The sequence below is a fragment of the Echiichthys vipera genome (genome assembly GCF_963691815.1).
Source record: "Echiichthys vipera genome assembly, chromosome: 7".
NCBI lineage: Eukaryota > Metazoa > Chordata > Actinopteri > Perciformes > Trachinidae > Echiichthys > Echiichthys vipera.
The window spans coordinates 24,482,571-24,495,022 of NC_139832.1; the positions used below are offsets into that span (position 1 = coordinate 24,482,571).

Consider the following 12,452-nt stretch of genomic DNA (forward strand, 5'->3'; position numbering starts at 1 on the left):
GAGTGTTGACCTGTCAAATCGACTTAATTAAAAAAAAATCTGATCGTATTAACACAGATATACAATATTGTAGCCATAGCATCGGTAGCATTGAAAGCTGAATAATCTTCAGACTTGTCTTATTATTGTTATTATGTCAATAAGGCACTGATGGACTCTGGTGTGGTGCTGCAGGTGTCTGCATGTAGCTGGACTGAGCACGCTCTCTTCTCTCCTGGCACCATCATACAAAGGGGTAATATGGATGAGACTTGACTCTGTAAAACAGAAGAACAACCATCACTGTGAAATTCGCTGCAGCTGGAAGAAGACTATCCCTGCGTGTTGACTTACTCCTCGAGCGAGAAGGCCCTCCACCCTCGGTTCAGTCCTCTCAGTGCTCTCATGTCTTCTTCAGTCAGACTGAAGTCAAAGATCTGCACAAACATTTTAACTGATTATGATGCTCATCATTTTTCTTAAGTCCTAGACAATGGCGTTTTATTATTCTTGCAGTACAGTTGATAAACCCGCGCTACTTTGGAGCTGATTGTCCATTTGGTCAACTTAGCCATCATCATCATCATCATCATCATCTGCGTCCCTAAAACGCCACATACTCCATAACAATGTTCATACACAGGTTGTCTTGAATGATGATGCAGAGCTGAACTGTAGCATCATGGGGGCAGGGCTGCAGGGATGGTCCGTCAAGGAAAAGAGTAATGTCTGCACACTGACTCCAGGTCAAAAAAACGTTTTCAAAAAGATTTTTGATTCAAGTCCAATCTTCATGTCAAATTGCTCACCACACATTTACGTATATACATATTGTTATATTGTAAATGAGCTCTGCTTAAGGAATAGCTTCATCTTGGTTTCTCGTCATATCCTTGACCATGACACACATTTGTGTATAAATATAATGCATATACAGTACGTGCACATTTTCTGATGTGACTTTATGAGGTTATTCTGTATATCCACGCTTTTCGAGAGACTTGGAGAGTCATTGTGCAAGCGATACTTTTTTCATTGAGGCTGCTTTTTGAATAGCTTTGCGCCTACATGATGCATATCAGTACACCTCTTCAAGAAATCTCTCTGTTCACCACTTTAATCATCTCAACAACTATTGGAGGGATTGCCTTGACATTTTGTACAGACATTCATGGTCTATGTCCCCGTAATATCAAGCCTGGACCCCACCTCTGGTCACCCCAACTGTGGCGAATATTTTCATACATCTTTCACCATACGTTTATCCCCGGAAAGGGGAAATTGTAATTATGCATGGGAATTTATAAATAACATGTAGGTTAACACTTAAGGAGTATTCTTGTATTTTTTATGTGCATCGGTAGTATTTTGGAGAACCAAATCTATGGGGTAGTGGTGGGGGTATACCCTTAATACGCCCCACCAACCCCATTTGTAATGGGATAGAACCAACACTGACAGGTGGAAAGAAACATGTCTAATGTTGCTTTGTCTGCTGCATCCACTTTAGAAGCCAGTTATATGTCAATGTAGTTTTTCTGGTTATTCTGTTCCCACCAAGTGGCCAATTAATGCACTTTAAAAAAACAGAACAACGCTTATGAACACACTACCATGACAAAGCAGTGAGTGAGCACTTCAGAAAAGAGGCAGTTAGTAGTAGTGACCCTGAGAGAAACAGTAGAGGATAAAGAGGTGAGGTTTTACCTTTGTGTTTTCAAGGATGCGATGAGGCTTGTCACTCTTCGGGATGACTGCAATACCCTGCTCCACATGGTACCTCAGCAATACCTGGGAGAATACCACTGTTACGAACAAAGGAACACACACACACACTTACACATCAACAGTACACACACCGACCTGTGCAGGGCTGTGTTTGAGCTTCTTGGCTATATCTGCTACGACTGGGTCCTCCAGGAGCTTATGTGGATCAGCGTCTCCTCTGAACCTAAGACAGGCAAGAGAAAAAAAAAGAGATATTTCTTTCTGAGATTGATCCTATGTGTAAATACATTTATATTAAAAAGCATATGTAAAATGTCACTATTTCTCTTAACTCTCTTTCTGATGGTGACAAAGGTTTAGCTTTTGGGTTAGTTAATAAACAACTCCTGAGTCATCTCACTTGTTAACAAGCTCTAATTAAGTTTGAAGCAACACAAAGTGGATCTGAATAAATGTGTCCTCTATGGATCACATAATGACCTCTGAACGTTATCACACCTAGGTGTTTGCTCCATTTTTAATCCTAATTCTGAGTCAGAGTGATGCTGTGCGTCTTACATGTCTGGGGGTCTCGCAGGCGAGCCAAAGGGACTGTAGGCAGTCAGGGCGATGCTCTTGGATTTACAGAACTCTATCATCTCCGGCTGCACCAGGTAGGGATGTAGCTCGATCTATGGATGATAACACCAAACACACGGATGCTGACCCTGTGGCTGCTCATTTCAAACAAGCTGCTCATAAAGTTCACCCAATGGTCTAAATGAGAGCTTTGGTATTAAACCATGTTGGTGATTTTTCTGCTTCTCCAGCACCTTGGCAGATCTTTAGCATCTAGATTTATGCTATTTTAATTGGTGTCTATAGTGTCTATAATCTATAGCGTCTCAATTTATGCTATTTTAATTGGTGTCTTATAGTGTCTATAATCTATAGCGTCTCAATTTATGCTATTTTAATTGCTTTTCCTTTTCATAGCTACTATGAAATCTTTATTATTCTTACATTTTTAAATTTTTGTTGTTGCTTGTTGGTATGCCCTTTTGCTATACATATATTACAATGCGTTTTTTCTATTATATTTATTTTTCTATAATGCATTTCCACCATATTTATTGATATATTTTTTCTCCTAGAGATTACGTAATGTTTGTATGGACTTACACTGCGTTTAAATTTAGTATTAAAATGAGCTATAGCCTATTTCATTGGCTGATGTTAATGTTGTAATTGACTCAGTGCCTTTATATATATTCCCTTCTATCTGTCACGTGAGTTATTTGCCTGATGAAGACCCTTCAGGTTGAAACATTGCTTCACTTTTTAATCAATAAAGTATTGTGTGTATTGTGTTGAGTGGAAATCCCCCCAACTAATGTCGGACCACTCACTTTTTACTTGCACAATAAATTAAAGTACGGGACATGGGTCCATACTTAAGGTTGAATATGGAGAATGAGCAGAACTCCGCCATCTAGTGTCTTAAGATCGTAGCCGCAACAACAAAAAATAATTCCAGCACTCTGGTTGCCAGGTTTGTTGCTGAGTGTGTCAAGCGTTGAATCATACAGGGTAACAACTCATTTGGACTTATCAATTAATTTTACAACAGTATTTAACCTGTGGCAGTCATCAACTGGAAGTCTTTCTTTGAATGGCATGTAATCGATTAACTAGCTCTCAACTCAAAATGATTTCTTGTTTTTGTAGCCTAGCAACAGACAATCCTGGCAACCTGCAATGCCGACCGCTATTGGCTGCTACAATGTGAACAGAATGTGACAGAAAGTCATTGTGAAACCTGTCAAAAAAAAAGTTAAATATTAATTCAGACTAAATATATTTTTTATGGAAAAGCAATACTTTCATTTTGTACCCCTCAAAACGCTTGTGGGTGTATTATTATTATTATTATATAGCTTTTAATTAAGATTCTACATATTCAACCTTTAAAGTATGAAGGTATAAGGAAATGAGAATGTTTTGAATGAACACACTTGTGTCAAAAAAGAGCTAAATAAGCAGCACCTGGTTGACAGCAGGGGGCACCCTGCACAGAGCAAGAAGTCTCTCCAGCTGCAGGATGTTGAAGTTGGACACACCGATGCTCTTCACCTTCCCTGAGGCTTGCAGGGCTTCCATCCCCTGCAAACACAACAACAGACAGTGACTGTAAACCATAACCCTCTGATTCCACTCTAAAAGGTGTGGTTTATCTGAAAAATGTCCTTTCCATGCAAGGTGGATGTTTGTATGTTATGTTTAATTTAAACCCTGCTGTTGTGTCAGAAAAGGGTTTACACCTTTAGTGTGTATTTTTTCACCAGAATCTTAAACAAACACAAATGATCCTCCAGTAATGATTTATCTACTAAGTAATTATTATCATTATTCATGGCTAATGGTATATACACAAAGTTTAAAATACGCCCAGTTCATTCATTTTATTGCTTTTGAATCCGAACAGGCAGATTTAATATAAGATGATGAAACAAATGATTCCAAAAATAATTAGTTTGTATTCTTTACTTTTTATGTAAACAAATGTTATTACATTTGTTGTGTTATGTGTCTAAAGTGCCCTGGAGAATGAAAGAAAGAAAGAAAGAAAGATACACGCTGTGTTTTAATGTATTTGGTAGGCCATAGTTGAGGATGTAATGAATTAAATGTATTTTCATCATAACTTGAAAACAGGTCAAATTTGACCGAAACAGTAGGAGGGTAGAACCAGAGAAAATCTAATTAACCTTAAGGGAGAGAACTACTTACTTAAGTTTAGAAAACTGTTTACATTCTGTATTTCTGTAACTGTTAAAAGAAACGGTGGATGCATGCGTAGAGTAGCATATGTTGGCTCTGATGGTGTCAGTGCCCATGCAGACAGAAAGAGAACAGTGCACATGTTCTTACCCTCCAGACATCCACATAGTCTACATCAGAGGTCAGCATCTCTCCATCCTTCATTGGGAAATGGTCATCACCCACTTTCTAGGAAGACATTTAAAGGTACCAGTCAAATAGACGCTTCTATGCATAAATGTGTCATTTTTGCAACTTTTCAAATTACTTCCTTCCTTTAAGGACATTTAGGGAAAAAAAACATATAGAGCCAGAAATAACCTCCTCCCAACATGCAATAAGATACTTTTGATATTGGCAGTAAATCTTAATATGTATCATCTGAACATGTTGCTCATCAGAATCAGAATCAGAATCTGAATCAGAATCAGGTTTATTGCTAAGTATGTTGGACATACAGAGAATTTGACTCCGGCTTATGCTTTGCTCACAGTTTCCAAACATTTAACAGGACAAACCTTAACATAACAATAACAATAACATTTACATAACAATAACAGAACAATAACAGAACAACACAGAACAATAATTTAAGATAAAAAATAGTTAATATTAAAAATAGGTTAACAAGTAAATATGAGAAATTTAAAATAGAAAGATAAAATAATTGTGCAAAGTAAAGTGACCAGGCTGTTATAAATATCTTTGTTATATTATTTTACAGTGATATACATAAGGTGCATAAGGTGCATTTGTCTTTGGCATGTGTGTGTGATGTGTCGGGTGGGGTCAATTGTTCAGCAGTGTGACGGCCTGGGGGTAGAAACTGTTTTTATGTCTGGCTGTTTTTGTGTACAGAGTTCTGTAACGCCTGCCAGAGGGGAGAAGTTCAAAGAGGTGATGTGCAGGGTGTGAAGGGTCTGCAGAGATGTGAACTGCCCTTTTCCTGACTCTGGATGAGTGCAGGTCCTGGATAGTGGGCAGTTTGACACCAATGATTCTCTCTGCAGTCCTGATTGTCCGTGTCAGTCTGTTCTTGTCCTGTTTGGTGGCCGATCCAAACCAAACAATGATGGAGGTGCAGAGAACAGACTGAACTATTGCCGTGTAGAACTGGATCAGCAGTTCTTGGGGCAGGTTGAACTTCCTCAGCTGACGCAGGAAGTACATCCTCTGCTGGGCCTTTTTGATTATGGAGTCCACGTTGTGGCTCCACTTCAGGTCCTGGGAGAGGATGGATCCCAGGAACCTGAAGGTTTCCACAGCAGACACGGTGTTGTTGAGGATGGTGATGGGGGGCAGTGTGGGGGGCGGCTCCTTAAGTCCACTGTCATCTCCACAGTGTTGAGCGTGTTTAGCTCCAGATGGTTCTGACCGCACCAGAGGGCCAGCTGTCCCACCTCCCGTCTGTAAGCAGACTCGTCACCGTCCCGGATGAGACCGATGACGGTTGTGTCGTCTGCAAACTTCAGGAGTTTGACAGATGGGTCACTCGAGGTGCAGTCATTTGTATAAAGGGAGAAGAGCAGTGGAGAGAGCACACACCCCTGGGGAGCGCCTGTGCTGATGGTCCAGGTGCTGGATGTGATCCGCCCCAGCCTCACCTGCTGTCTCCTGTCAGTCAAAAAGTTAGTAATCCACTGACAGGTGGAGGCTGGGACGGTGAGCTGGGAGAGTTTGTAGTGGAGGATGTCCGGGATGATTGTGTTGAAAGCCGAGCTAAAGTCTACAAACAGGATCCTTGCATAAGCCCCCGGGGTGTCAAGGTGTTGCAGGATGTGGTGCAGTCCCATGTTGACTGCATCATCCGCTGACCTGTTTGCCCGATATGCAAACTGCAGGGGGTCCAGCAGGGGTCCTGTGATGTCCTTCAAGTGGCTCAACACCAGTCTCTCAAAGGACTTCATGACCACTGATGTCAGGGCCACAGGCCTGTAGTCATTTAGTCCTGTGATTGCTGGTTTCTTGGGGACCGGGATTATTGTGGAGCGTTTGAAGCAGGAGGGGACTTCACACAGCTCCAGGGATCTGTTGAAGATCTGGGTGAAGATGGGGGTCAGCTGGTCAGCACAGACCTTCAGACAGGAGGGTGACACACCGTCTGGGCCTGGAGCTTTCTTGGTCTTTAGTTTCTTGAAGAGCTGACACACATCCTCTTCACAGATCCTGAGTGACGGTGGGGGGGTAGGGAGGGGTGGGTTAAGGCCTATTTTTCTATACATTTGTAACTACTTCAAGGAGTTTGTGGAGACCAAAACAAAGTTAATATTTAAGTTACATTTGTGAGGCGTTAGATATGTTTTTCATAGCCAAGGAACCTTTGGAATAAGGGGTGTAAAGTTTTATAAAATCTTTTGGATGTAACACTCAACCTTTAAGCCAACAGGGAAATGCACAAGGTAAAGATCCAGGTAGTCCAGCTGGAGATCCTTCATGGACTTATTGAGGCACACAGGGATGTCCTCTGGGCCATGATGGGTTAACCACAGCTATTTAAAAAAAATTGGACAGGAGGGAATAGAAAAGTAAAATATCACATTAGGAAGATGAAGTAAAAAAAAAATCTAATCATGTTTTAGTAATGCATAACATAATTTAAAATATGGTTTACTTTAGTGACTCAAAGGCATTTTTGAGTAAATCAGAAAACACATTCATCTATCTGTATGGCTCAGTTTGTCCACTTGCCAGCATGGCATGAGCGTGCTTTATTCTTACTGTTTTTAATTCAAAAAGTGCATCAGTTAAAAAAAAACGAATTTCATGTAATCCCCCCTTCTCGTGTTGCACCCTGGCCTTGCTGTAAGACCTGTTCTCCACTGCGTCTACTCACCTTACTGACGATGAACATGTCCTGCCGCCTGATGATGCCCTGCTGTATCTTGGAACGCAGAGCCTTCCCAATATCAGCCTCATTATTGTACCTGTAAGCGGTGTCTATGTGACGGTAGCCGGCCGCAATGGCAGCCTCCACTGCACCCTGGGTTGAGGTGTGGGGAAGATGGGAGGACTGCAAGAAGTAAAACATTTGTCTTACATCTCCACCACTAGCTGCCATATGAAAATCATTCAAATTATTTTAGAGTGACATTTTTAAAATTCAGCCTCCGGTCTTAATCAAGTTAATCAACTAATGGTTTAAGCCCCGTTTATGCACAGATATGAGAGCGGTATCAATCTGCCCCTTTAACTCTTGTCAAGAAAGCAAAATAAGCTTATTTCTCAAAATATCAAACTGTTCCTTTGATAAAGAGGGTTGTGTCTATATATGCAGGGAAGATAATCCAGTATTTTAAATGTCCTCCTAGGTCTTATCTAAAATGCATGTGCATGCATTATGTGTTGCAAAACACATAATTGAAGACATTACTCTCAAACAGTAGGCAAAGAATCAAACTGATAACACTTGTATTGTTTAAAGTCAGAGATATATGAAGGAGTGCTACCTTCCATGTCCCCAGACCCAAAACTGGCATGCGTGTGCCATCATTGAGCTCAATGGTCCTGGCCGCCCGTGTGTCCTGTGAGTACATTTAACCACAGCAAGAAAAAAAGCAACGAAACGAGAAACTCAGCACACACTCGTACACTGTCAGAGCTTTCCTCTTCCTCTTGTCCCCTCAAAGTGCAACTGCTGAGTCAACGTCCTTCCTTTTTCTTTGCTGATTTCACTTCTCTATCTGAAGTGTTCTCTCTCTCCTTTACTTCCCCCTTCACTGATTCTTTCCCTCTCCTATTCCCGCCTTATCAGTCCAGTAGTTAATTATTGGACAACACACAGAATACCACGAATATTTACATATAAAGTCAGTGAGTGAGGAGGAACATGTTGCAAAGGTCACTCTTCTCATAGGGGTGGCAGTGCACACACTCATAAACACACACACAGGCAGTCACAAGAAAGACCTGCTGTAATATTTAGAGTTCAACATTAGATGGTGATATTGTATCACTGAACTGTGCACCCTTTCAAACGCTGCAGATTTGAGTTTGTATCATATCACATCCAATGGGAAAAGAACTGACAATATTCTTATAATATATAATACATGGATGTCCATCAGTTGAACTTTGTCAATCAAAGTCTACCTGGTAACGAATGACTTAACAGGCAAACTTAGCAGGTATCCATGTAAGAGGCCTCTTAATTATCAGACTACAATGACCATGGCTGATAGGGAGAGGTGCAAATGAAAACTAAACTGGATACAAGAGCAGCAAGAAGAACAAAAAAAACCTGGGAGAATAAATGCCTCTTAGTGACTTAGGAGCACTAAAACACTTTGTGTGAGTTAAAGAAACAGTTATTCACTTTCTTCCAGCGCAGGTGCTTCAGAACTGGCCCCTGTTTTTCAAATGCGCCTTAAAGTCATAATCCGTAAGATTTGAGTTAACTTGTTTCTAGCGGCCTCTTTGGTGGTAAGATGTAACTGCGGTCGAGCCTGTACTTTCAGAGCCTCCATCTTGTCACGTTCACGGTCACTATGTATGTTGACTATTTTTTTTTTGCTCTTTTGTAAACTTTTCTGAAACACCATTACCACTCTACTTCTAGTCCGTCCTCTATATTTAAGCCACGCATAAACATGTTCCTATTACACTTCTGCCCTTACTACAAGCCTGACTCAGAAGTTGGAATTCCCCAAGTGAACGCGACATAACCAACAGTGACAACCTCCACCGGCAGACCAACCGACAGTGTCACTTACATGGCGGAGCATTTGCATTTAGGGAGGGAATGTGCTTTCATTAGTGGGTCATATGATCAATCACCATTGTTTTAACTCACTCTTTGATAAAAAAGGAACTGACAATTAAATAAATAGAAACCTTAAGGATTACAATTTTCACTAATTAAGGCTAATGATGCTGTTTATTCACACTCAACTAATTTGGTTCTTTAAAAGCAGTTTGAGCCCGTCATCATCACAATTACGAAGAACATGACCCAGGTGTGATGTCAGCACTTTTTCTGTCCCAGGATTCAAAACTGTTTGTGATGTCACAAATCATGCTCATAGGCCCACCCTTAAAATAGTTTTTTTTCAATGAGCACAGATTCAGTGGATGAAAATGAAAACACCCTTTGAGTATCAAAGTCTACTCCTCGTTGTGCACAGTGAAGCTCTAACATTCAACTGTGGGAACAAGAAGAAAAACATATTTTTGAGTGCAGGGGGTTCGAGTTAGGGTCACTCTTAAGGGATTAGTTCTACAATAAATACACTTATTTGCATTCTTGTCTTTGTCATTCTTGTGTTAGATAAGATCGTACTCATATGTATTTAGTATGTATTATTCCAAAACAGTAATGATATTACAGTTAATAATCCAAATAATGCTGCATCACTGTACACCCATTACGCAACATGTTTTTTGTATCTGATAACGTGGAGCCTACGTGCACCAAGTCAGGGCAGTTCACATCGGCTGCTCGCCAAAAAGTTTAACGTAGGAAGGAGGATAATAGAAAGGGAGAGGGGCATACTTTCAAGTGCTGGAAATATTGTCGTTATTTTAGCCGGTGAAGGCCTAGTGGATAGCAAAGATGTACTTCTTACAGCTGCAAGGAGAGGATAAGATAAGGAGAGTTTGTGATGGTGCTTCTGTGTTATGTAAGGTTAAATGATCTGTGCTCCCTGATCTTATGAGGGAATATGTAAAGAAACATTAAAAGTCAAGAGAGACTGTTGCTTTATTCTGTTATTGTACATGTATGTGTATAAATATATAGATATACTTCACTAATAGAACTGAGAGAGTTACAAAGACATACAATTTAATCACAGCCCTCTCTGACCACAATATGGTTTTGATTATTAGAAAACTAAAATCTAAAATCTGGCTGGTGCGATGGTAAACCAGAGTTTGCAGGGTTTCCCAAAAGTAAAATAACACAATTTGAAAATGAATTGCGGAATACTACTTGGGATGATGTTATGCAATCTCACAATGTCAACACCTGCTCTGATACAAAGATGAAAATATTTACCAATCTGATGCAGATATATATATAGTTCTTATTGAACTTTATATATACTCTTATAAGAACTGTATAATGTATACAGTATATAGTTCTTATTAAACTTTATATATACTCTTATAAGAACTGTATACTGTAACAGTATATAGTTCTTATTAAACTTTATATATGCTCTTATAAGAACTGTATACTGTATACAGTATATAGTTCTTATTAAACTTTATATATGCTCTTATAAGAACTGGATACAGTATATAGTTCTTATTGAACTTTATATATACTCTTACAAGAACTGTATACCGTATACAGTATATATATAGTTCAATAAGAACTATATACTGTATACAGTATATAGTTCTTATTAAACTTTATATATGCTCTTATAAGAACTGTATACCGTATACAGTATACAGTTCTTATTAAACTTTATATATACTCTTACAAGAACTGTATACTGTATACAGTTCTTTTTTACCTATATATATACTCTTATAAGAACTTTATACTGTATACAGTATATAGTTCTTTTTTACCTATATATATACTCTTAGAAGAACTGTATACTGTATACAGTATATAGTTCTTTTTTACCTATATATATGCTCTTAGAAGAACTGTATACTGTATACAGTATATAGTTCTTTTGTACCTATATATATACTCTTAGAAGAACTTTATACTGTATACAGTATACAGTTCTTTTTTACCTATATATATACTCTTAGAAGAACTATATACTGTATACAGTATATAGTTCTTTTGTACCTATATATATACTCTTATGAGAACTATATACTGTATACAGTATATAGTTCTTTTGTACCTATATATATACTCTTATGAGAACTATATACTGTATACAGTATATAGTTCTTTTTTACCTATATATATACTCTTAGAAGAACTTTATACTGTATACAGTATATAGTTCTTTTTTACCTATATATATACTCTTAGAAGAACTGTATACTGTATACAGTATATAGTTCTTTTGTACCTATATATATACTCTTAGAAGAACTATATACTGTATACAGTATATAGTTCTTTTTTACCTATATATATACTCTTATAAGAACTATATACTGTATACAGTATATAGTTCTTTTGTACCTATATATATACTCTTATGAGAACTATATACTGTATACAGTATATAGTTCTTTTTTACCTATATATATACTCTTATGAGAACTATATACTGTATACAGTATATAGTTCTTTTTTACCTATATATATATACTCTTAAAAGAACTGTATACTGTATACAGTATATAGTTCTTTTTTACCTATATATATACTCTTAAAAGAACTGTATACTGTATACAGTATATAGTTCTTTTTGCTTCTTATTGAAAGCTTATTTACAAGCTTTGTTCTGAGAGTCATGTCAACATGTTTTTATTAGGTAACTATTAACAAAACTACTTTTACAATACAATTTTATGTCTGTAAAAAAAAAAATATATATATATATATATATATGATTCAATATGACACACAATTAACATACAAACAATATACAGTGAATGTTTTGATAAAGAGCATGCAGTCTAACAGCATTGAAAGTTCTTTTCTAAAAAGCAAAGTATGCAGGAGATTATCAATAGGTAACGTTTTTAAAATGGATAATCAAATATCTATTCACCTGTGACAGCGAGAGAAAAGAAGACAGCGGGTGTGCACATTATGCACAGTCTACAATCCTGCAGTTGATATCAAAGAGGTTACATAACACAGAAATACAAAGCATTACACAAATTATATAAATACAAAAGAACAAGTAATATACGGTGCCTGTATAAAATATAAATATTAGGTCTGCTCATTTCATATGGTTTACATCAAAAATTACACCATCACTGGACCATCACATGACACTTACAAGCTTTTTGTTGCCACAATAGTGACACTGGTTTGACATCCGATTTCTACATCTCTAACTTCCTAGCATGGTGGAATT

The 12,452-nt window shown here is 38.1% G+C and overlaps 1 protein-coding gene across 1 annotated transcript; it reads right to left on the reverse strand.

Annotated features, from left to right (window-relative positions):
* Positions 1–116: 116 nt before the first annotated feature.
* LOC310948910 (aldo-keto reductase family 1 member B1) lies at positions 117–8,039 on the reverse strand (the record flags this gene model as incomplete). The annotated part of the gene is made up of 10 exons (XM_083916203.1): positions 117–257; positions 334–416; positions 1,687–1,770; positions 1,843–1,930; positions 2,266–2,378; positions 3,733–3,849; positions 4,618–4,695; positions 6,879–6,995; positions 7,340–7,516; positions 7,953–8,039. The coding sequence occupies 10 exons, from the start codon at positions 8,037–8,039 to the stop codon at positions 224–226; spliced, it is 978 nt and encodes a 325-aa protein (XP_083772329.1). The 3' UTR covers positions 117–223.
* Positions 8,040–12,452: the final 4,413 nt, after the last annotated feature.